Here is a 24,942-nt window from a genome sequence, read left to right as displayed (position 1 = left end):
CAAGTAACTCTTACTATACGCAGGGTTAGTACGGCCGCAGTTCCGTCTAAATTAAATGCCGCGTGGCAAGGAAAGATGCCTGGGATGAACCGCGCCACACAGGCGGGTTGCTTCCGGCGCGAGATGGCACAGGGCGGCGCACCAGCCCAAGACGCGCTCAAACAGTAAGCGAGGGAAGGGAACCTCAAACTCCACTCTTGGGAGCACCGCTGCTGTGTCCCGGCGCGACAAGCCTATGGATCTCGCAGCCCCCGATCCCAGACAAGAGATCCGACGGCGGGGAGGATCTGGACTGGCAGCGAACTGCCACCTCCACCTCTGAAGGTAATAAACTAGTTCAAAACCTCAATATGTGACTGCTGAATCCAAGAATAAGATGAGAATTTTGTCGATTAGTCTAGAGAAAATTGAGATATGTCTCGTTAGGCTGGACTGAGTAAAAAAACTGACCCGGTCCAGTCAGAGGATGCGTGGTCAAAGTTTACATACTCAGTCTCTAGGCTAATGGACAAAGTTAACCCATGATTGGATTCCCCAAGCATGATTGGATTCCCCAAGCAGCACACAGGAGAAGGGAAGACCCATTCCCAATCTCTAGAGTAATTCTGTAATCAGAAATCAAAGCTCTCCCCCAGGTAGATCAAATAACAAACTTAGATGACTGGGTGTTTCTGGAAATCAATCCAACCACAACCAACTTCATTCCGTGTCATTTCACAACCTCCTGCCACTTTCTCGGGTGTGAGCTACACTGAACTAAGTTTTGGTTCTTCAGTACACCTGGTGTGGAGTGTGCTGTTATAGAGTCCTGCAACTCATACGAACAAAATCTAGAGGCCGGAACAAGTGAGCATTTGTCAATGACTGACATTAAAGCACAACAAATGCTTAGATATCCATCTAAAACTAAGAAAATAGCAAAACATTCTAACCCACAAGGGGACGAATTGCGAAAGAGGCAATGAATTACAGGTAATCCTTGACCTTAACTGAGCCTGAAAGTACAGCTGTAAATTGTGGCGGTCATTAAGCAGGTCACCACATGACTGCACCCAATTTCATAACCTTTTTGGAAGTGGTCATTAAACAAATACAGTGGTTGTTAAACGAATGCTACCATTCGTTTAAGTTAACATGGCGTAGTTCAACAAACCCATTATACCCAATGGCATTTTTTGTTGGGAACCAGCAAAATGGTAATTTCTGGCAAACAAACCCACCAAAAATCCTAGTCATGTGATTGTGAGGAACTGCAAACAGCCATAAATGCAGGCTGGCTGCAAACCACCCAAGATGTGATCCCCTGGCCATTTTGGGGTGTGTGTGCAGGAGGGAGGGAGCTTTCATAACTTCCAAACTGGGTTGCAAGTAGCTCTGGGAGGGCCTCCACTTAGTACTGACTGGTAGTAATATAAGGGCCACCTGTATGAAACTCATGGATTTCCCTCTAAAGAGTGATTCAATGCCTTGGGAGAAGCTTCAGCATCCCCTTCCTCCCTTTCATTCTGATTATCTTTAACCAAAGGTTCCCCATCTTTGTTCAGCATACAATTTAATGGATTCTGCTTATTTTGGAAGTCGTCTTCTTTTTCTTCTTCATCATCATCTTCATGCCTCTCAGCAGAAAAAAAGCAGAGCAGCAGGGCAGGCCCATCTCTGCCCTGCAAGAGTAGCAATAGCAATAGCAATAGCAGTTAAGACTTATATACCGCTTCATAGGGCTTTCAGCCCTCTCTAAGCGGTTTACAGAGTCATCATATTGCCCCCACAGTCTGTGTCCTCATTTCATCCACGTCGGAAGGATGGAAGGCTGAGTCAACCTTGAGCCGGTGAGATTTGAACCGCTGAACTGCAGATAGCAGTCAGCTGAAGTGGCCTGCAGTACTGCACTCTAACCACTGCGCCACCTCGGAGTGGGGTGCAGCTGCTCTCTCCAGGCTGTGCTTGCTTAGGCCAACATCCCAAAGGGGGCATTTGGCTCTGCCTACCGTGTGTCACCTGGCCTCCGCTCCCAAGCTGCCACTGGGATCCCCCCGGAGAAGGAAGCCCCATCTTGAAGGATGCCTGCAGACCAAAGCAGGGACTCGATGGAAGCCACCGGGAGATGGCCCATCTGCAGTGTCACAAGAGGGGCTTGGCCTTACCTTGGCCTTGCTTGTACATCACCGCTCCTTCCATGCGCTGCACAGACCTTTTCAGCAGCTGGCTGGCACCAACCTGGCTGGACTTTTGAAGAGAAGAGACGGGCATTTTAGCCTTGGGGCTGGAGGCAGGGCTGCTGGAGACGCTGGAGAACTCCTAGGGAGAGAGGGGATCTGTGAGGTCTGTGAGATCGGCAGCACACGCAAAAGGATTAACGCTCGCCAACCCGGCCCCTGTCCGTCTCCTAGCCTTGCTCCTTCAGTCACATCCCACAGAGGTGCAACACTGCAGGGCAGCGGTGCTCAAAGGGAGCATCTTCCCAAAGGCAGCGTGATGAGCGAGCCAGACCTTCAGGGAAAAGGTCGATATTGTCTTCAAGGCGTTTTTACTTTCCCAGCTACAAGGTTCTTTACTGCCCACGTATAATGCTTGACTGGGTTTTTCATTCCCATGCAACCTGCCAAGAACTCAGAATGGGATCCTCTCCAAGTAAAAGCTACAGGTAAGCCATCCTGCTAGATCAAACCCCAAATTCCAGCCACTGCCGATTGGATGCCTCTGCTCCAGGAACACAAGGACCTCCAGAAGGCTTGGCGAACCTTGCAAGGGAAGATCACCAAAAAATGCCATTTCCCGCACTAGCTGTCTTCCATCCAACATCTGCTCTGGGCGGGGGTGGGGAGCGGGGACCATTCTTTCCCCTCACCGATTGCTGTGTTGCTTCCCTCACCTCTGAGCCAGAAGGGGAAGCAGGGATTTTGGTTGCCGGAGAGGCTGGCCGGCTGTTCCTGTCGGGCAGGTCGAAAGACAGATCCCGCCTAGCTGCCTCCCGGGCGCTCCTCTTCTTCTTGTCCATGTCCAGATCCCGAGGATCGGGGCCCGCGTGGCTGTCTGCTCGAGTAAGCACCCCTGTCAAAAAGTCTGCGATCTCGTCCTGCAGAGAGGAAGAGGCAGCTTCACCTTTGCACGTGTCATAAAGGACAGGGGGTCCTCCACCACCCTTGAGCCCGGAATTTAGGTTGTTAAGTGAAGCATTGGTTAAGTGAGTTTTGCCCCCCTTCCATTTTACGACCTTTCTTGCCACAGTTGTTAAGTGAATCACTGCGGTGATAAGTCAGTAACACGGGCATTGTTAAGCGAATCTGGCTTCCCCACTGACTAGTCAGAGAGTCGCAAAAGGGGATCAGGGGACCCTAGGATGTTGCAACCGTCATAAGTATGAGTCAGTTGCCAGGCCTTTGAGTTTTGATCACGTGACCATGGGGATGCTACAATACAAGTGGTCCTACGCCATTTTTCCCAGTGCCGTCATAACTCTGAACGGTCACTAAACGAACTGTCATAAGTCAAGGACTATTGGTAGAGAGGTGATTCTACAAAGCTGGCCAATGAGTGAGATGCCATGGCTGGTCCAAGGAAAGAGCCAGTCCCGGGTCCCCGGAGGAGAAAAGCCTCCTAAGCTAGATGGGGGAGAACCTGCAAGGCCAAGGGAGAAGAGACAGCCGCTCTCACCTGGATGCACCTGTCCACCATGCTCTGTGTCAAGCCCTCCGACTTCTTCTTGGCTTTGCTTATCCTATTAGAAAAACCAGCTTGTCAACATCCAGAGGATCTTTCACCTCCTTTCTCTTATCTCCTTCTGTCAGCCCTTCGAGGTAGACCAAGTCATGGAAAAGACACCCACAAGGACTCCACCTTAGAACTTCTGACAGCAGGTTCTCTCCCCCACCCCTATAAGCAAGGGAGTCATGGGGTGGGCAATCTTCCTCCTCGCCCCCTCCTCTCCTTTGGCCACAGTCCCCCTTCAAAGCTCTCTGCTCCCCATCATCCCTCCTTGCTCCTTGGAACTTTTCACCCTCATAAAGCCAACAGCAGAGGACAATTCAGACAGACAAACAGCCACTTCCCTCAATGTGGGCAGGTGATTCTTACCTGGATGTGCACAGATCCATGGGCACCACACAAACAACAAAAAAGCCATTTATTCCCCCCCCCCCAAAGAAAGTGGCATCGCAGAACCGTACTATTTCCAGCTTTCAACTGTTTAAGTTGGGTTCAGACGGCATGTCATCCATCCATCCATCCGTATTTATTTACTAATTTATTAATTGTAAATTTTATTGGCTGTCCATCTTACCATAGGGTAACTCTGGGAAGCTTACAGTCACATATACAGTTAAAACATAAAATTTAAAATCAGACATTAAAACCAAGGACACATAGGGAGGATGGAGGCAGAGTGGAGTGGGGGTCGGAGATGGGATCTATTATTATTATTATTATTATTAAATCAACCACCTCCATATTCTTGCAAGCTCTATTCCTAATTTATTCCCCCAAATTTATGGCATTCAGGTAAGGCTAGAGTCATTAAGAGCACCGAGTCTCCATGAGTGTGCCTGTCACTCCCTGAGCCACCGACAGAATCAATCATCCGCCTTTTCTCACAGCATTAGAGAAAAGAATGTTGGGACGTGCTCCAGCTCACACACCTGAGGCTGTCATCCGCCCCTCCCACCACCACCAGGCTGTTTTCAGCGCGAAGCTTCTCTCGGAAATCTTCTATGGATTCTGTGTTGCACTGGAGAGCGTTCTGGCCAATCACAAAGAGAACTGGTGCCTTCATATCCAGGAGAGGGTCATCGACATCCTGCGCCCCAAAACAGAAGTTTCAGAACTTGTTACAGTGGAGGGAGCGTTTCAGAGCAAATGTGAGACAGGCTGTCATTCTCCCACTGAAGGCAAAAGGAGAAGGGGTGGGTGGGGGTCAGAGGATGAGATGGCCAGGTAGCACCAGTGACGCAGTGGGCATGCATCTGGGCAGACTCAGGGACACAATGGAGAATGGGGGGGGGGGGAGGCTTGGCATGTGGTGGTCCATGGGGTCACAAAGAGTCAGGCATGACTTAGCAACTGAACAACAACAAAGAAAAGAAGGAGGAGGAGGAGGAGAAAAGGAAGAAGAAGAAAAGGAAGAAGAAGAAGAAGAAGAAGAAGAAGAAGAAGAAGAAGAAGAAGAAGAAGAAGAAGAAGAAGAAGAATAATTAGGGGGTGACATGATAGCAGCGTTCCACAAATAGGAGGGGGTCAACCTATTTTCCAAAGCACCAGAGGGCAGGTCAAGAAGCAATGGATGGAAACTAATCAAGGAGAGACGCAACCTGGAATCAAGGAGAAACTTCCTAACAGTGAGGATAATTAACCAGTGGAACAGCTTGCCACTAGAAGCTGGGGGGGGGGGGTTAAGAAGAGACTGGGCACTTATCTGAAATGGTAGAGGTTCTCCTGCTTGAGCAGGGGGCTGGACTACAGGACCTCCAAGGTTCCTTCCAGCTCACTCATTCTATTCTATTCTACATAATCTTATTATTATTGAAGACAACCTGCAGAATACTTCAGTACAAAGTTGGCAAGGTAAGCACAGAAGATAAAAGAGCAAGACAAAGAAGGTGAAGAAAAACAGACACTAAGAATGTTTTTCCCGGCCCCGCTTTCACTCTCACCCCTCTGGGCCCATCGATTGTTAAGAGAGGGAATCCAAGACACACAACGGCTGCGACATCTTCCATCACGGAAACCTGGTGGGGAAACGAAAGGGCCCGCAGGTGACTTTGGGGAAAGGCTGCAAATGCACAAGCTCTGGAGCGGGTGAGGCCAGCAAGGCCACCGTGGCTCCTGCAACCAAATCCCCTCGTTTTGCAAGATGTGCCCTGGGAAGGCTCACAGAGGGTCTCAGGATTCCTTGGAACAGCGAGGGGGCAGGGATGTGTGTCCTAAGCTCACTTACAGGCTGATCTGTTCTGCTAGGTAGAAACTGTGCCATTTGGGGGGAGAAGCAAAGGTGGCCAACAGGCAGCTGGTGAGAAACCACTTTTGTAGTGACCCAAATGGCTAAATGTTCCCACCCCATGGGCATTTCATATCACCACAGCCATAGGGCAGCAGGAGAAACAGCAACAGGCAAGAAGTCCTTCACCCTTCGGCAGTTTGTTCAACAACCTTTCGAAGGGAGGAAGCCAGTGGGGAAGCTGGCAGGAAGGCTGCCCATCCCTGGAATGAGTTTCCTCCACCCACGACCCCAGCTCCTCCCTGTGTTTGTGCTGCACTAGCCACTCGTGCATCATCATCCCCTGCTCCCCCCCTCCCCCAGCCGCAGCCACCGACCTGCCTGCAGAGCTGGGATTTGCAACTTTCTGCGACTTCCCACACTGACTTTGGTGGTGGGAAGCTGACAGAAGGTTGCCTCACCTAATGAATGTGGAATTTAGTTGACGACAGCAATGGTTAACTGCTCTCATGAATTGAGCACTACCAGCTATATTCTTGGTCTGATGTGCCTTGAAATGCAGCAGTCAAAATCATCCCTTGAAGTCTTGGGACCAATCCTTCTGAAAGCTGATAGCTAATACTGCTGCGTCCTGAAGGGCCTCTGTTCCAACTCCTAATGTTTGAGTAGGGACAGAGCAACTGGCCTGGGGGACGGAAGGACAGACAGGCAGTAAAGATACTTACGTGGCAGGCTAGCAGAGCTCCCGTGTTCCATCCAATCAGGATGACTGGCTTGTGAGAGAAATGGTTGTGGATCTGGTGAGAGGAAGAGAGAGGCCAAGCCATTGGCCATCTTTAGAAGATCACAGCCAGAAGCTTATTTTGAACTAACAAAGAAAGAAGGGATCTGGATTCACAGGGCAGAACATGGGCTGCCCACCTCACCTCCACCACTTTGCCTCTCATGGAGCCAATCATATGTTCTAGGCACTGCAACACCCCAACTCCGCTGCCGTTATTCATTAAGTGGGTCGTGACTGGGATCACCTGGTAGGGCAAAAGATGGAGCAACAATCAGACTCGAGCCACAAGGCCCTAAAGAGATGACTGCGTTATCCTCGTTCTTCATTGACTGTGTATGCGGCCCAGCTCTTCCCCAAGCGTCCTGGGGCTTGGGAATTCCAGTCCTGGCTGGAGCCTGTGCAATGGCTGCAGAACTGGTGGTTTCTGTTGGTTTGTAGTCTTGTAGGCCCATTGTTTGTTTTGTACTTTCTGGTGTTTCCTATTGCCTTTTTAAAAAACATATATTGTTAGCCACCCATAGCCCCTTGTTTGTGACGGGTGGACAAATACATTCAATACAATACATGTGGTCTTCAAGGGCAGACTCAGGTAAGGGGCACTGCAACAGTCCAAAGGCATGAAGGCCTGTCCTAAGGGTTTCCCAGTTTAGACCTGAGAAAAACGGACACCTGAGGTGAATTTGTGCCAAGGTCATCCTGGGCACAGCTGCCATCCCCCGAGGGAAGGAGGAGAAAAGCTGCCCGGACCTCCAGCACAAAACCAGGCGCACACTTGTCTTGTTGCTGGAGGCAAAGGGCAGGCTGACTGATTCTTGCTTCACGTTCACACACCTCCGGGTAAGCAGATGAACTGGGAAGGGAGCAGGAGCAGGTGGGAAGGCACGTGGCCCCTGCAATCTCACCTGCAAACACAGGGGCTGCCTTCTTACTCTCCCTCTCTCCCAACCCTTGCTAACGGAGGTCTATGCCTAAGACTCAACTTCAGGGTGCCAAAATGGTACCAACCTTTCCCAGACACGAGAGTTGTGACTGCCAGAATCGATGCCGCCGAGAAGTGGGGAACATGGAATTCGAGGGTCCAGATGATGCCAGTAGGATGAGGGGAGAGCCGGGTAACTTGCTCTGGGAGAAAAACACCCACAGATGCAAAGGACCCTCAGAAATTTGTCCTTTTGAGCCGTCCCAGCTCAGACAGCAAAGTGGGGATTCCCTTTGTAAGCCTAATTACATGGGTCCTTTGGGGGAAAAGCTTTTTCAAGCATTACGTTGACTTTCCAGATGGTTTACCTGGCTGTTCTGAGGGGAAACCTTTGCTCCGTGAGGAAGGGGGTGAAGAGAAACCATTGAGCCCTGGGCTGAACAGGCGCAGACAGACACTCGTCTCTCCTTCAAGCCCACTTCACGTGACCCTTTGCAGAGTTTCCCTCCCAGGGGAAGCCTCTCTTGGGCAACTCTCCAATGAAGGCCACCAGCAGAAGGGAGCCTTCTAGAACAACAGGGACAGAGAGCCCTGGGCTTCCGCTGACCACAAGCCTGACCCAAAGGAGTGTAAAGCTGCCAGAGGAGGTCTCAGAACATTGGCTTGGAAGGGCCTTGTTTTAACCTGCCCGTTTATTAAGAATAACGAGGAACCGATTCTGGTTTGCCTTGTATACTTGACTAGGTGAGAGCACCCGTCTAGATAGGATGGTTCATATTGGGACTGGTTGTTTAGGAAGAACCGTGTCCCCCGGAGCCCTCCTTTCCTGAAGGCCTGTTGTGCACTTACTGGTTTATTATGGGAGAGAACGCCAATGGCTGGATCCCAGGGCCTCTTCAGCAAGAGGGACAAGGCCTCGGCTCCGGCCGCCCCCGTCTTGGCCGTTGAAGATAAGAGCATCCGGTCAATCAGGGAGGGAATCTGAAATCCAGCAACAACACAGGCTGTGGAAGCCCAGAACCTTCTCTGAACCGCCTCCTTTTGACCAGGCTGGCCCTCATCGCCCTGAGTCTCCTGAGTTTTTTGTTCTTTTCTTAAATTTTAATATATTTTTTTTATTCTCTTACATACCATTTTAAGTATACATTCACATAATTGGTATTCTTTTTTACATTTATCATTCTTATACATTTATTATTTCATTTAATAAGTTATAATGTACAATTTGGGTTGCTTTATTTACCATCCCTTCCTCCTTTTGTAACACCTCCTTGTTTTCCCTTTCTTGTCTCCCTCCCTCCCTTCTCTACTTTCTTTCTTCCTCCTCTCCTTCTCCTCCCTTCTTCCCTTCCCTTTCTCCTACTCCTGCTCTTCCTCTTCCCTTTCCTACCCTCTCTCCTTCTCTTTCTCCCCCTTCCATCCTCCTCTTCTTACCTCTTTCTTCTTTCCCCCGTCTTCCTTTCTTTCTCTCCTTCTCTCTCCCTTTCTTTTTCTATTATTGTTGGTGTATATTTCGAAACTCAGTTTATGTTTCCTTGGGATGGCATTTCTGTCAGCCCAAATATAATATGGTATCATTTCTTATTCCCCTACCTTCACTAGTCTACCCTAATTATATTTCCCCCCTTTATATCTTGTTTTTGAATATACTTATATGTTTAATATTTCCTTTTTCTGTTTTCCGCCCTCTCCTGAGTTTTAAACCTCCTCCTTACGCTCAGCCAAAAGAAAACAAGAAACCCAACAAACCCAACTCCTCTCCTGGAATGAACCAGATCATTCTCTGGAACATCCCATTTTTCACCTGCTCTTACAAGGACATCAGTCCTTCTTTTGGGGGGTTTCATTCAGACTTCAATTACCCCTCCCCCCCCCAATTGGTGTCTCCTCGTCAATCCCTTCCATCTCCACTTACAATGCAAAAAACTGCAGTGCTGGTAGTCCTCGACTTACAGCAGTTCATTTCGTGACCGTTCAAAGTTACGATGGCATTGAACAAAGTGACTTGTGACTGTTGGGTCCCACTTATGACCTCTGCAGATCACGTGGTCCAAAGTCAGAGGCTAGGCAGCTGGTTCCTGCTTATGACGGCTGCTGTGTCCCAGGCTCCCGGGATCCCCTTTTGCGAACTTCCGACAAGCGAAGTCCATGGGGAGAGCCAGAGTCACTGAACAACCAGGTGGCTAACTTGTCAACTGCAGTGATTCACTTAACAGCAGTGGCAAGGAAGGTTGTAAAATGGGGCAAAGCTCAGGTAAGAAATGTCTCACTTAACAACAGAAATTTTGGGCTTGATGATGGTCATTAAGTCAAGGGCTACTTGTACAATGTCAGAACCGGCACTTTGGGTTCTCTTGTCAAAACAAGAGGATTTCCTCTACACGGGGGACCTCGAAATAGAAGGCATGAAACCCTCCTTCCCCCTCCTCCCTCCCCAAGCCCTTCGCTTCCCTCACCTTCCCCTTGAGGGTCTGCAGGGCGTCCAGGTAGGCAGCCAGCATTGGCAGGCTAAGCGTTTCTACCAGAGTGGAGTGGAGCCACTGGATCAGCTTGGCATCCCAACTGATGCTGGCCAAAGCCTGCCGGACCCGCCGAGCACATTTGTCCACCGCTATTCTCCGCAGCACTGGCTCATTGCAGGCCTTGTGGAAAGCAAGCAAGAAAAAATACCCTGGCTAAGTCACTGCAGCTCTTCTCTTCCAGCTTGGTGGCAAAGCGGAAGCATCCAGATTCAACTGGATGAAAGGTCGGGATAAACAAAACAGGGATTACACTTCATCTTCCAGCACCAGTGAGGGAACGGCTGCAAGTGCAGAGCGTAGGGAAAGTGGGCGGGAAAGGAGCGAGAGCCAGGAGATTCTTACCCCTTCATTAGCTAATCGGGCCAGTCGGTCAGACTGCAAGGCTTTCAGGATCTTATTAAACAGCTTGTTTTGGGCCATTGTCCAGCCAGACCTGGAAAGGAAAAATTCCATTATCAAATCTGGCTCCTGAAACAAACCAGGACTGCATTAGAAGTTTCTAACTCCTGCTTGGGTCAGACTAACAGAAAATCTACTTCTGCCCTTGTTTTTGCAGGCAGAGACAAGGAAACAGCAAGCTTACACCTTCAAATGTTTGCTACGCATCTAAACATGGAGAATTACGATTTATTTAAACCTGACTTCTACTGCCTTGAGGCCATTGCTGGAACCTTGAGGAAGTGACTGCAAGGCTCGCATTACCCTTTCCCAACTGGATGACAGGACCGGGCCTACCAAGTGGAAGGCAGCTCATAATGTCGGTTCCTAAAGCCGCAACACATGGGGGTTTGTGCACAGACGGCCCCACCCTGGACAAAGCTCACATTCACGCATGTGTTGTGGCAATGAAGAGTTTTCCATTTAAATATTAGAAGTATACTTAAAGTATTTTTCTCCAGAGTAGCACGGCTGCATTAGGGTGTATTAATTCATTTAGCACATTAATACCCCATATTTATTTTACCATGGAAGTAACAGTGAGGGCTGCAGCTGGCAAGGCAGGAACCAGCAATTCCAGGTTAGAGAGAAGCATTATGAAGACTGTGATTGTTGGGGCCAAGAGGCTGACTTTGAAAACTGCTTAAAGAGAGCCAAAAAGCGGTATATAAGTCTAAGGGCTAAGTGCTATTATAGTATAGCCCCAGATTGGGGGTAAACGTATTCAGGTATTGGGTTATTGCAGAAGCCTCACAACCATGATAAAGCTAGAGACGTTTTTCATTAGAGGCCAGTCCAAGAGTCATGAGATCTGTCTCCTTGTTGTAAATGTTTACTCCAGGATTAAAATTCTAGTCTCTTCCTCCCACTCTTCCTGTCAGAGGAAACATCACAGTCTTTTACTTGATAAAGAAGCCTTGAACCTGGAAGATGTGCGCTCAGTGTTCATAGAATGCTTCTCTCTAACCTGCAACTACAACCACATGGAATTGGTGTAGCCCTTCAAACATCTGAGGCAAACCAAAAGATCCAGCAGGAGTCATCTACAACATACAATATAAGGACTGCAACAACCACTATGTAGGACAAACAAGCAGAAGACTGGCAGGAGGCATCCATGAACGCCAACTAGCAGTCAGAAGGCATGATGAAAATTTCACAACATATAGACAGATTTAACTGTTGTAATATAGTTCCTTGTGCAGGTGTGTGTCCTCCATGGCCTAGTTCATACTAGGGCCTGCAGGGTCACGCTGAATCACACAGGAGACAACTGGCTCCAAGAACACCATAACATCCTGATAGTGCATAACATAACATCCTGAGATGTGCCCTACCAATGACGACCAGGATATGACCATATATAGAGAGAACTTTCCTGAGCAGTAGATTAGAAATTGTACTGTTACAGGCTGTTTTCTATCACATGTTATTGCTCCTCCTGCCTTTGTCCTGTCTCAATAAAAGGGGCTCTCAGGTTCTCATCTGGGTCGCTCCATCCCGAGAAAATTTGTCTCCTGTCTTTTCTCAACATTGGCCTCATGGACGACCCACGGGAACATCACATTTGGTAGCAGAGGATGGTTACTTCACATTTAACCATAGTTTCAATTGGAAAAATGTGACTATCCTAGACCAGGCCAAATCCAAAAATACCAGGGAATTTCTAAAAGCCTGCCACTCTGATAAATCAGCCATCAATAAATCCATAGACATTAACAACATCTATAGACTGTGCAAAAGAGACAATCAACCAGCCCAAAAGGGAACAAAAAGACTCCAGCACTTCTCCATCAGTAATCAACACCCAGATCAGCATAGATTTAACTCCAAGGATAACATCAGACCAACAATCAAGTACACAATACCTCAATCAAGAAACTGCCAAAGAGCCAGCAGTAAAGAGTCCAAACAAAGAATCCCTAAGATACCTCCCCCACCAACACAGACAGGCTAAACACCAGAATATATTGACAGGAAACTGCACTCCTTACTAGCACTGATCATGTAATCTAGTTGGGGTAATGAAAACAAGAAAACAAGCAAGCTCAGAGAGTACAAAGGACCCCATAAAACTACACCTTATCAATATAGTATGATTTTATATGGTGAGCAGTGTTATACTTATCACACAGTCATTATTATAATAAAACACAAACCATCAATTAACATCAATTTCTATGCATAGTTCAGAGTATAATCTGAGATGACCAGAAGCCATATTTTGAAATTCAAAATAAATTTACAACTCTCATATTATATATCCCCAAATTATACTCAGGATCAGAAACAAGACCATCAAGACAGAGGCAACATCAGCAGAACTTCTAACATCTTTCTTCCACTCATTTTTATACCTGTTCATATGCTCCTCCCAGTCCTCAGGTGGAGGAGGGGTATCAGTGTCTGTACGGGCAAAAATCACATGGCGTTCACACTCATTCATCACAGTTCGGGCTTTCTGGTTGTCATAGAGGGGCACGGGTGTTGGTGTCACTGTTTCTACATCAATAGGAACATCAGCCTCCCTGGAAAGAGATATTGCAGTTTCAGGACAAGGAGCATTTTGTAACCATCTGTTCCTCTTGAGTGGCTTATGAGCTTATAGAAAATCAGCACACAGGCAATACGTACAATACTCAAAACAACATGGGCCCAACATGTGTGGTGTTGGTCCCATTAAATGTTCATTCAAGACGGAGGGCAGAGAAAGAAAGAGACAACTCACGCAGCGCTATTATCCTGATGTCGCTTGGGAGTGACAAACAGCAGGCGTGTGGGACGAGCATTACTGGCATCAGGGTGAGCACTCCATGGCTTGGCATAGCTGTGGTCCAGGAAGACCAAGTCCAGTTCCCTCTCGTGGACCGACAGCTGGAAAAGCAGAGAGGTCCCCATCCTCCGTGCCGAGGTTTGAAAATCCCGCTCAGTCCCTCGATAAGACATGTTTCAGTCTTTGTGTTCAGCAATGACACCATCTGTTCTCCAAGCTGCACATCTTTCGGTCTGGGAGAAGGGACGAACAAGCAGGTGAAAAAACACAAACTAGGGATATGTTCTATGTAGCCCGGATAAATTTATTGATTAATCACAGGCTGCTACGATTCTGAAGGACTCTTTGCAATTTCAAGATAAAATGCACAATGAAATAAATTGCAAGATACAATTTTTTTAAAAAACAGCACACAATTAGTAACAAAGCTGAACTATTAATCCCACCAGAGGGAATCACAACCTAAATGCCTTCTAGGAGAGCAGAGGCTGCAATGCAGCCTCGCCTCGTCCTGCCTCTCCCAGGTAAATTAAATCAGCTGGATCAATCCCAGAGGAAGAATCTGCCCCAACAGATCACATCGTGCATTGAACACCAGCGCTTTCAATGGGACCTAGGAGCAGCCAGGTAACAAAGGGAGAATTGCTTGCAACACGGATGCAAAAGTTTCTGATGGTGACTTATCGGTGGAGTCTCTGCACCCACAGTCCAAGGCAGCCTTTGTGGGCTCTCTGAAGGAGCCTCCTTGTGCAGCACCTCTGCAGGTGATGATGATGAGAACCTACTGCTCCATTGGGCACAGCTGGACAAAGCCTTTTTGGCCACAGCCTCCACAGGGTCAGCTGCGCTTGCAGGAGCTGCTAGTCCAGAACAAGGGTCAAAGATCTCCAAATAGGAGGCCAGGGCCAACCTGTCAAGCAAGAGGACCGAAGCAGACACACTTTTTGACCAGGTGTTCCCAAACCTGGCCCCTTGAAGACTTGTGGACTTCAATTCCCAGGATTCTCCAGCCAGCATAACTTACTGTCTTGTAATCCCTTCCTCTGCAACCTCTCCATTTAGATCAGAGGTCTCCAAACATGGCCCCTTGAAGACTTGTGGACTTCATTTCCCAGGATTCTCCAGCCAGTATAATTTACTCTCTTGTAATCCATTCCTCTGCAACCTCTCCATTTAGATCAGAGGTCTCCAAACATGGCCCCTTGAAGACTTATGGACTTCAAGTTCCAGAATTCCCCAGTCAGCTCTGATGACAGGAGGATTCTGGGAGTTGAAGTCCACAAGTCTTCAAGGGGCCAAGTTTGGAGACCTCTGCCTTTGACGGACAGACAGGCAGCATGTATCTTCTTCTGCTCGGTTCTCCCTCAGCCAGATGTTCACAGCACCCAGGCGCCAATGGGGGCCTCGGAGGGGGCGATCCCGGGTCTCACCGAGGCCTCTATGGCACCAAACCCATCACCACCATTGGCTGCCCTTTCGCCTGAATGTTACACGGGGGGAGACTGACCCCTGCAGTGGTCAGCCCAGCCCCCCCTCGCTTTCCCCGGAGCAGCCGTCCAGGTCCAGGAGCCCCCCTCCCCCGGAAAGGGCCAGAGGCGGGCGGTGAGGAGCCCCAACCCCGAGGTATTCCATGGCGGGTGTGCCCCAGCCTCGGGCGGGGGGCCTTCGGAGCCGCCCCGCGGGAGAGGCGTCTCCATCTGCGCCTGAGACGGACGTGAGGCGCGGTGGGGGGAGGGGAGGTAGCGGCGGCGCTCCTGAGCATGTGCAGACTGCAGGCCCCTCCCGGACTACAGCTCCCGTCGAGGACCGCTACGCCGCCCCCTCCCCGGCGGAAGCGCCTCTCACCTGCTTCCCCAGCCGAGCAGCAGGGCGGCGACGCCGCCACCACGGCGTGACTGACCCGGCCAGGCCTCGCGTTTCTGCGCACGCGCGAAGAGGGAGAAGGAGGGAGGGCGGAGGCGGTGGCGGCGATGGCGTTCAGGCTGGGCGCGCGGTCCGGCAGGCTGGGCCTCCCCTTTCGGGGCCCCGAATGGCTTCCCAGGCCGGAGGAGCAGGCCGCGGACGGGGGGCCGCATGCGCGCTACTCCGGCCCGTCGGCAGGTGGCGCTGCGCAGGGCGGGAGCGGCGGCGTGGTGGACGTCCCTCGGGTGCCCCCCCTGCGGCCCGGCGGCTGGCAAGGCCGTGCCGGAAGCTCTGGGCCCGCCCACGACCGGAAGCCGGAAACGGCGGAGGCCGGTTCCCCCGGGCAATCGCGTCAAGGCGGCGGCGCCGGGCGGGGCGCGGGTGGCTCCGGCCCGAGGGTGGCCATGGGGAAGAAGAATGGCCTGCCGGACAGGTGAGAGGGGCAGCGGGAGGAGTGGGAGGAAGGAAGCTTCCCCGGGACAGCCCGTCCCCGTCCTGCTCAGCCGGGCGATGCCCTCCCCTCGAACTTAGTGGAGCAACGGCTCCGCTTAGCGACGGCGCTTCCTTCTTTTGCCTCGGTAGCTGCAGGAGGAATGGAGTCTGCCCGGTCCACACTGGATCTGTGAGACGTCCAAGATCGGGTTAAATTAGACGAGGGGTAACCAAACCTGGCCACTTGAAGACTGGTGGACTTCAACTCCCAGAATCCTACAGCCAGATTGCAGAGAAAGGGGTTACAAGAGAGTAAGTTATGCTGGCTGGGAAATTCTGGGAGTTGAAGTCCACAAGTCTTAAAGTTCGCAAATTTGAAGACCTTTGAATTAGACTTTAGACTACCTTTATCGTCCCTTTGAATGTGGGCTTAAGTTGATACCAAGTGGAGAACACAAATGGGAAGCAAAGTGCTGGTGCACTGCATAAACAGCCCAGTCTATTAACCATTCCTTCCTCTTCAGTGGATGCAAATACAAACAATCGCTTTCTTGCTATCTATTTCGGCCCATTCCAAAGGGTGGGAGGGGGGGGGAAAGGAAGGTGAATTAAAAGGATTAAGAGTCAAACAAAAGCCGAAGGGATAAAACTGATGAATCTTTTGTCGATGGCAGGGTGGACCTGCCAACCGGCTCTCCCTGCATTGTGTTGGGCATTCTGGGGGAATGGATTTCCCACTTAGTGACCACTTTACTTAGCAATAGTGTCGCTGGTCCCAATATTGGTTACTAAATAAGGACTGCTTGTAGTCCCTTGTCAGCCCATGGTGTTCTGCTAAGGGTTAAACTGAATGGAGATCCTGCATGGGCATCTTTGTGTGTGTGAGAAGATACCAGGAGGAGGAGGCGCCTCACTTCTCCCACTGGCATGGCCTGGAGTGTTTCTCAACAATTCTTCGGCATTACCACTTCCATCAACTGGAAGTGGTTTTCACGAATCGGGTTTCCTTTGGAAATATGTCTACCTACTCAAAAAACAAAGGCAAAAATAATTTGGGGTAGTAAGAGATAATTTCAGGGAATAAAATCATTAGTTTGATTTCTCGTTTAAAATGAGTGTTTAATAGCTGTTTTCTAAAAGTGCCTACATTTGAAATGTATTCAGTACCTCCAAAGAGTTCTCAGCTTCTGTGTTATCTTTCCTCACTGCAACTCTGTCCTAATCACATTGAAGTGAAAGCAACACATTGTGACATTTCCTTTCTAGATGGACTGATTATCGGCCTCTTGGAAAAAGAATTTCCGGGACCCGCTTTATTGCCTTTAAAGTTCCTCTTAAGAAGGTAAGTAAGGTGAAGAATGTAGTCATTCAATTGCTTTAACTTTTCAGTGCCTTTTTAAGATAAAAAATGTCACTTGGGGGCAGGTGATTTGCTGGCAGCATATCAGCAAATTGTAGATTTCATGTAGCTTTAACAAAGTATAGGTTTTTAAGATTTTTCCCCCAAAGGAAAGAAATATTTCAAAAGCAAATTTAATTTAGTGAATTTGTTAGCCACAGAGTAAAGTAGATTGAAGTGTCATAAAAGTAGTCTAAATACATTTATCTGGACATTGATGGACGCTATGGGTATTTTGGGTTCCATAGAGTAAATTCCAGCCTGAACATTGATAATATTAATTAGGGATAAGTTTTGGAGGCCAGTTTTTTGTTCATATTTATTGGCTACCCAAAGGAGGCGTCCAAGGCCTCCTTTTCTTGTCTCTAGGTCAGATCAATATGTTTGACATTCTGGCAGACCTCCCAGGTAACCAGACAGGAAACAGGATCTGATCGACTAATTTTATATTATTGTAAAGCTACATTAACAGAGTCTTGGACATCTGGGTACAGACTTTCCACCACCACTTTTAGCTGCTTGTTCCATTATAATGGGTCCTTCCCAAGTTTCTTTCCCTAACCCTTAAGTCAGGGTGTGGGGCACTATCTATTTCCTAGGTAGCATATTTTGCCACCCTCTTTTCCCCCAATATAATTTACACACTCCATTACACATTTCAACTTCAGTTGTACAGTCATTTGGGCAGAAAATATTTATTTATTTTCCATTGCTGTGATCTAGATTTCATTGCTTTAGTGGTAAATTGGACAATTAGGTTGAATTTGCTTTATAACAATTATCACTTAATGATGGAGTTCCCTTCCAAATTATGATTAACTGAGGACTGTCTGTACTCAAATTGTACAAGGTTATGCAAATACAGCTGTGCTTGGCTTTTGATACTTATCCAAGTATCTTAACAATTTAGCAGCAGCAACGTTGAATTTTTTTTCCCCCAGAGTTTTGAATGGAGGCTTGCCCCAGATGAGTATTTTTCTCCCTTAGACCTTATCACTCAAGTCGAAGAGCAAAATGAAGAACTTGGTTTGATCATTGATTTAACATACACAACACACTATTATGAGCCAATGGTAAGTTTCCTTTAACAGGGATCAGTTCTGTGACCTTAATTCTTAATAACAGTCGTTGCTTTGGGATTACAAAGGCAATTTTGAGAAAAGGGTTTTTAAAATTGATTTCCTGCATATAATAATTAGTTTTGCCTGCTTTATTGAGCCGATTCATTTTTTCTTAAGTTGGCTGTTTGGATATTCATTTCAATTGTTTCAAATGCTTTACATTTTCTTTTAGGAGCTACCAGATACACTGCAATATTGTAAAATTTTAACAATGGGACACAAAGTACCTAATCACGCTATAGTTTCTAAATTCAAAAGCACTGTGAAAAAATTCCTCAGAGAGAACCAACATAATGGTAAGTCTGATTGGATGTGCAAATGTCTTGATTTAATAACAGAATTTTACATTAAACCCCAAGAATTCTATTCTTAAACCTGTTCGTGGACCTTCTCAAGGCAGTCTGCCCATAAATACTACTGCCTCTTGCAATACATGAAAAAAAATCAGATACATATTTGTTCATGTATAAAAGCAGCTAAAAATTAAAATTATCTCTATGGTGGGGCTTTTTAAAGACACCATTTGCATTTCTTATCTCCCCAGACAAACTTATTGGCGTCCACTGTACACATGGCTTGAATCGAACAGGTTACCTTGTTTGCAGGTAAATTTTTCTAAAAAGCAAAGGTGATTCTGCTGGTCTGTTTTGAATATTCATATCTACTGCAGAAATATCACTTTATGTCTATGTTCAGTTGATAGATTGTTATTTACAACTGGATTGTAACTCAGTTAATTATAATTCCTCTAGAAATGTTAGTTTCTATTAGTCTTAATACTATGGAAGGACAAAGAAAGGAAGGATGGGAGAAAATGACAATTTTTTTTACTGTGTTTCCCCCCCAAAATAAGACAGAGTCTTATTTTGTTTTGACCCCCAAAATAAACGCTTGGCCTTATTTTCGGGAGGTCTTATTATTTTTCAGGTGCAGGAGGCAGTGAGCATGGTCACTTCATGGCTGCTGCTGTGTTGCTATATTTTTGGGGAGGGCTTATTTTAGTGCATGTGCTCAAAAGCCCGATTGGGCTTATTGTCCGGCGAGGTCTTATTTTCAGAGAAACAGGGTATTTAGAAAAGTAATATGTCTAATTTTTCTGTTTCTGTTGGTTTTTAATGCACAGTAAATATTCAACTGTTGTAATGCAATTAATGCATTTTTAAAACTGAACCAATTCTTTAAAAAGTGTTGAGACCTCATTTCCATGGAGTAATGTGGGATGATGCTGTTTGCGCTCATTTATCTCATTTGCGTAATTGCATCATTGCACAAATATTAAGTGACAAACTGTATAAAGCCTCATTTAATTGAATTTACATCGTGCATATGATATAAATCTGAGAGTGAATTTATTTTCTTTTTGGTCTGTTGCATTGAAGTCTACTAAATGAGCTTCACTGTGTCATAATTTTTTCTTATGTTTTCTTCTTTTCTTATGTATTGTTGTGTTAAGATACCTTATTGATGTTGAAGGAATGGATCCAAACATGGCAATAGAATGTAAGTATTGTGCCCTTAATTGAGAGCACTCTAGTTCAACTCTTCATTGCCTATACTAACCATCAGGATAGATAAAATAGCAGATAGCGAATAAATGTAACAATTTGCATAGCCAAAAAAAGAAAGACAAAAAGCATTAAACGCTAACAAATGAGCACTGTGAATTAAGATAATTTCTAGTCTTATTGGAATAGTGGGATTATGGGATATGATAACCAAAAAGTAGCTGTTAATTGCAGGCATATTTTACATGAGGGGGGGGGGGCATTTTAAAGTTCTGATTAGACAAAATATACAGTATTGGTGATTTAATTCATCAGATTATCTAGAAAGAAAGCATCTTTGTGACTGCTTCAGGTTAAACTTTTTTAAATTAAAGGATTTCATAACTTGTAAAAATACATGAAATTTGAATTGCACTGATAAAGGGCCCGCAGTGCTTTTTCTAAAGATTGATTTTTCCTGTTGAACATAGCGTACATTGCATTGCTAATACTGGATTGACGGTAGACTCCACTGCGCTTTCCAGTAGGGACTGCCATGTTACCTAGAATGTTTCATTGACAGAATGAGAAGTTTTGCATAAAATTATGACAGTAATGATGAAGTTTCCATGGAAAACTATCTTGATCTCCCCACTGCAAATATAGGTGTTTCCCTCAGGAACTAATGCCCTCCCTCTCAGAAAATTACTTGTGGGGATAGAGCAGTTTATTTTATAGAGAATCGCCAAGATTCTCTGGAATTAAATTTTAAAAATCAGATATGCTGCTTTGTGCTTTAATGAAAATAGCATGGGTAGAAATAACACATGCAATGGGGCACACTGAACATCAAAGCTGGTTTTCCCTTTCATAGTATTCAACAGATGCAGGGGACATTCTATAGAGAGGAAGAACTATATTTCTGCTCTCCAGAAAACATCTGGAAGAAGGTAATTCTCTTTTCCAGGGTGACTTGCTGAAATGCAGCATTTCAACCTTTTTTTTGCATTTTGTACAATTGAATTCCTGCCTGCGAAATGGTGTCCCGTAGTTGCTGGTTCTTGCATATTATCTTATAAGCAACATACAAACGTATCCCTCCCTCACTACAAATTATTTGACCAACAACACACCATTGTATACTTACAAAGTTCATGTATGTTGACATCCCCAATTGCCATACTGTAATCACATTTCCTACACATGGTTTAATGTCCCACCAGGACATTAATCCAGGGAACAAGACCCCTCCCCATTTTATCCAAATTGATTAGACAACCTTCATTTGGTTCTCTTACTTCATTTCTGTTTCTTGTAGTTTCCCAAAAACATAATGCATCCATTTTTCCCCTCCATTTATTTCATTCGTTAATCCATGCCCTTTACCACTGTTAGCTGTTCCAGGTAAACCAGACAGGAAACAGGATTTAGATCAGGGGTATCCAAATTTGGAAAATGTAAGACTTGTGGACTTCATCTCCTAGAATTACCCAGCCAGCCATGCTGGCTGAGGAATTCTGGAAGTTGAAGTCCACAAGTCTTAAAGTTCCCAAGTTCCCTGATTTAGATGAACAAATTCTACTTTATTGTAAGGCTACATGAACAGAGTCTTGCAAATCACATTCCCGCAGTCACTTTTAATCACCGGAGGCAATAGGGCAGGTTCTTAGTTTCTTTCTCTACCATTAAGCCATCTGGGGTTCTTCCCTGTCTTATCTGATTGTTCCCTAAGCAGTATTTCTTTCCTTGTTCCCCCAAGATAACTATCCACACACTCCATTACAACCAGTGACAACTCTTATGTTCGGAGTCACAGTTGCCATGGTCATCCCCAAATCACCTTAGATACCAGCTTCCACTGTTCATCATGGCTTCCCTCAACCAAGGCTTTCACATAATGCTTATGGTAAAAGGAAGGCAGAGACTAATTCCTGGTTAGAGATAAACACAACCCAACGTAGGTTGGTCAGCTTCAGCACAATTTGCATGACTTCTGCAATGCAACCGAAGTCCAGTTTTACACTGTGTTTTTTTTCCTGTTCTGGGCAAACTAGAACTCTGCTATAGCAGAGACTCCCTGCAAGCCAAAAGACTACGGCTAGCATCCCACCACCTAGAAGCTATTGACAGATACTCTGGACCTCTGAAAGCAATATTTTAAATAACCTATTTCCTGATCTTTTTTCTAAAGGAACCATCATTATATGGATGTTTCACAAAGGGATTGGATGAAAGGGCATGTTGATTATACCCCAAGTCCTGACTATGAAGTTGCCTACTATGGACCACAAAACTGGGAACACCCTCCAAGGTTTTCCTTCTTTTTTTCTTTCTTTCCATTGATTCAATATAATTAAGTGAAAATAGAACCTTCTGAGGTTCTGGATATAAAAATAGGAAAGATTGGAGTAAATGTTGGCAGGTGCTCAAGTAACTTCTAGCAGCATCTTATTCCCTCCCTGGTCCCCAGAGCAGTGTTGAGCCCTTCGGGCTGTGTCTTTCTTAAGAAACCTTGGTTTTGTTCTCCAGAGGGACTGGAAGCTCTTTGGTCCCCTGCCTGTTCTTCCTACCTCTAGGACCTACTTTCCCCAGGAAGCATTTGGATAGCAGAAGGATCAGTCTGGTCCAATTTAACATCTTCTTCCCACAAGTCCCTTGATCCGGATCACTCGGCTGACTGAGGAGGAGGAGGCACAGTGGCTGAGTATGTTGGTTAAGGAGCCAGATTGTGGGAGGAGCACTGTTTACAAAAAGTAGGCCACTGTTGCTGTTTTGTGGATGGAAAGATTAACATTCTTCCTTTGGCTTTTTTAAATTGCTACAAATTGTGCACAATCTTTATCTTGCCAACTATGTCTCCTGGTAGATGGTTTGTTTCTGACCTATTGAGATATATGAGATCGGTGAATAGATCTTCATGTTTACAACAGTAACCCCAGACTTGAAATCATTGGGTTGTCACATTAATTTATATTATATTGTAAGCATTATTATAATACATTATAAACATGGTTTACTGAATAAGTCACAGTTGTCTTCACCTTCATACTATGGATAGATGGGCATTGCTTGTAACAACCATTGCAACCAGTTCAGTTTGTCACAATATCCTATACAGGCACAGCTACTGTTTTTACTGTTTATTAATTTTTTATGCTGCACATCTTCCCTATGAAGTTGCTCTGGACAGCTTAGTTACCAAGCGTATTTTCCTAAATTGCATCTTAACACTTATCACTTAGCCTTTATGCTATAAAGTCCGCACCCACATTCTGGTGCTATCAGTGTTTCTTATCAGTGGAAAACAAAAGAAAGGAGGGGCTCACGGCCACTGCAAGCCTTTCCTTCCACAAACACTCCTGTTATTTGTGCATCAGCAGTTTTTGCCTTCTTTCTGTTTCAGGAATTTTCCATTTAGGAGAGGTGGACGAAGCCAAAAAAGGTAAATTGCAGAGGATCCATGGAATGTCTGCAGATAAAGCGTGTATTCTGGCTGCTGTTAGATGAAGAGGACATCTGTTCCAGGGATGGTCATCTACTTGCAATAGGCAGTCATAAATTGCCCTGATGAATTATGTAATTTAAAGCTGCATTGTTATCTTGATTTTGCATAATTATTTGTAGAATAAGGATTTGGGTTTCTAGTATCCTTTTTTGACAATGCTTAGGTTTGAGAGAAAGTATAATTCCTGGAACAAATTTTGTTCCAAATTTTCATGGACTAATTTTAAAGTAAATAGTCGATTTTATACTTATCCATTAGCCGTGGTGGCTCAGTGGTTAGATTGCAATATTCCAGGCTGACTCTGCTCGCTGTCAGGAGTTTGATCCTGACTGGCTCAAGGTTGACTCAGCCTTCCATCCTTCTGAGGTTGGTAAAATGAGAACCCAGATGGTTGGGGGCAAAGATGCTGACTCTGTAAGCTGCTTAGAGAGGGCTGTAAAGCAACGTGAAGCAGTATATAAGGCTAAGGGCTAATTATCTAGCAGGCTGTCAGAATGTCTCACAACAGGCTCCCTAGTGGTTAACCAAGTTCGAGGAAGTGGTAAAGTGCAACAAAACAACTGTATACTTTTGTATATGCTGTGTTGTTATTGTCCATTAAGAAGAGCTGGCTCCTGGTGACTATAGGAATAGGATCTTGTTTGAAGTGGCTTGTCAGTACTTTCTTACTAGGGTGAGCACCAATCATCAGCCAGCCCCCCCCCCCCCCTCATGCTTAAGGCAGGACTAGAACTCACGGCTTCTAATCTGGCACCTTAACCACTGGACCAAACTGGCTCTGTTATATTAATATGCAAATTACAGCAAGAGCTGCTGTACTTTTAATTGTTGCTGCTTCCCTGAATAAAAGTATAGTAGTATAAAAAGAACTTTGAGATGAATCTGGAATGATTTGTGGGTGGAGTGGAGATTACCCTGTAACTAAAACTATCAAGCCTTAATAGAGCCTTGGCATTTACCAATAATTATTGGCAACATTTTTAACCGTTTTAACGTTTAAACAGCAGGAGGTTCATCCACTACAATTTGAACCATTATGTTCTAAAGCTTACGTTGTGGGCCAAAGGTTAGTAGCACAAGTTCTTCAGGATCAGTTTCTCTGCCCTGAAATCTGACGCTTTTTATTTAAGGAAACATTCTCAAATCTGGAGCCAGAATCTCATCACCTGTTACAGCAAAGGGAGCCAAGCTTACAGTCCACAATATCCCCCTTCAGCCAACATCGTGCATCAGGGATCAGATCATAATGTCAGGCCCAGCAATAGGCCGTTCTTCTCCCAGGAACAGTTTCAAGGATATCAAGGACCCTCTTTTCAAGAACTAAATCCTCATGGCTCACTGCTACAACAACATAGAAATCAAATAGACAATCAGCACTATTGGATCCCTTAATCATGAAAAAGTATTTGGCAAGAAAAGATAATTTGTGGAATTGACCATGACAGTAAATTACACCATTGCTGTTTAAATAGAATGCTTTCTAGCTGCATCCAATTTTACAGTTGCCACCTCATCATTTAGTTGCCATTTTGGAAGAAGAAAAGAAGGCAACTGGAAACCTGATAAACACATTTCCAACAGAAGGATTCTGTTAAGGAAAGCATATTCAATTAAGTATCCCAAAATGTTTTCTTCCTACATCACTTGAGGAAAACAGACTTTTTAAAAAGATTTTCTGTAAATCATCCTTATATATTACTCTAGATATTAAATAAAATTTATTGTTCCACAATA

General features: G+C 45.9%; 2 protein-coding genes across 5 annotated transcripts in view; one reads left to right on the top strand and one right to left on the bottom strand.

Annotated features, from left to right (window-relative positions):
* KANSL3 (KAT8 regulatory NSL complex subunit 3) overlaps window positions 1-15,350 on the bottom strand; it is a 23,170-nt gene extending 7,820 nt beyond the window's left edge. Inside the window, exons 1-14 of one of the 3 annotated variants that reach the window (XM_014075922.2) lie at window positions 15,211-15,350; window positions 13,321-13,598; window positions 12,950-13,120; window positions 10,497-10,587; window positions 10,089-10,274; window positions 8,482-8,613; window positions 7,719-7,835; window positions 6,856-6,957; window positions 6,655-6,726; window positions 5,646-5,720; window positions 4,635-4,792; window positions 3,655-3,718; window positions 2,849-3,076; window positions 2,145-2,298 (exon numbers count right to left, since the gene is read on the bottom strand). In XM_014075922.2, the coding sequence (XP_013931397.2) occupies window positions 2,145-2,298; window positions 2,849-3,076; window positions 3,655-3,718; window positions 4,635-4,792; window positions 5,646-5,720; window positions 6,655-6,726; window positions 6,856-6,957; window positions 7,719-7,835; window positions 8,482-8,613; window positions 10,089-10,274; window positions 10,497-10,587; window positions 12,950-13,120; window positions 13,321-13,538 (1,768 nt within the window). In that variant the 5' untranslated portion in view covers window positions 13,539-13,598; window positions 15,211-15,350. Of the gene's footprint in view, window positions 1-2,144; window positions 2,299-2,848; window positions 3,077-3,654; window positions 3,719-4,634; window positions 4,793-5,645; window positions 5,721-6,654; window positions 6,727-6,855; window positions 6,958-7,718; window positions 7,836-8,481; window positions 8,614-10,088; window positions 10,275-10,496; window positions 10,588-12,949; window positions 13,121-13,320; window positions 13,599-14,389; window positions 14,613-15,210 lie in introns of those variants that run through there. The other 2 variants (XM_014075924.2, XM_087706017.1) reach the window with 2 other exon arrangements.
* DUSP11 (dual specificity phosphatase 11) lies at window positions 15,336-24,942 on the top strand. Of its 2 annotated transcripts, XM_014075925.2 has the most exons (10): window positions 15,336-15,700; window positions 16,966-17,041; window positions 18,040-18,171; window positions 18,392-18,515; window positions 18,764-18,824; window positions 19,673-19,719; window positions 20,578-20,653; window positions 21,895-22,014; window positions 23,107-23,145; window positions 24,339-24,942. In XM_014075925.2, the coding sequence occupies exons 1-10, from the start codon at window positions 15,336-15,338 to the stop codon at window positions 24,598-24,600; spliced, it is 1,302 nt and encodes a 433-aa protein (XP_013931400.2). In that variant the 3' UTR covers window positions 24,601-24,942. The 2 variants fall into 2 exon arrangements, with proteins under 2 accessions (XP_013931400.2, XP_087562145.1); XM_087706019.1 differs by lacking the exon at window positions 18,040-18,171.

This window comes from Thamnophis sirtalis, unplaced genomic scaffold, assembly GCF_051295495.1.
Source record: "Thamnophis sirtalis isolate CommonGarterSnake01/CBP01778 unplaced genomic scaffold, rThaSir2_p1.2 scaffold_2, whole genome shotgun sequence".
In the NCBI taxonomy this organism is placed as follows: domain Eukaryota; kingdom Metazoa; phylum Chordata; class Lepidosauria; order Squamata; family Natricidae; genus Thamnophis; species Thamnophis sirtalis.
This window is presented reverse-complemented; position numbering and strand designations above follow the sequence as displayed.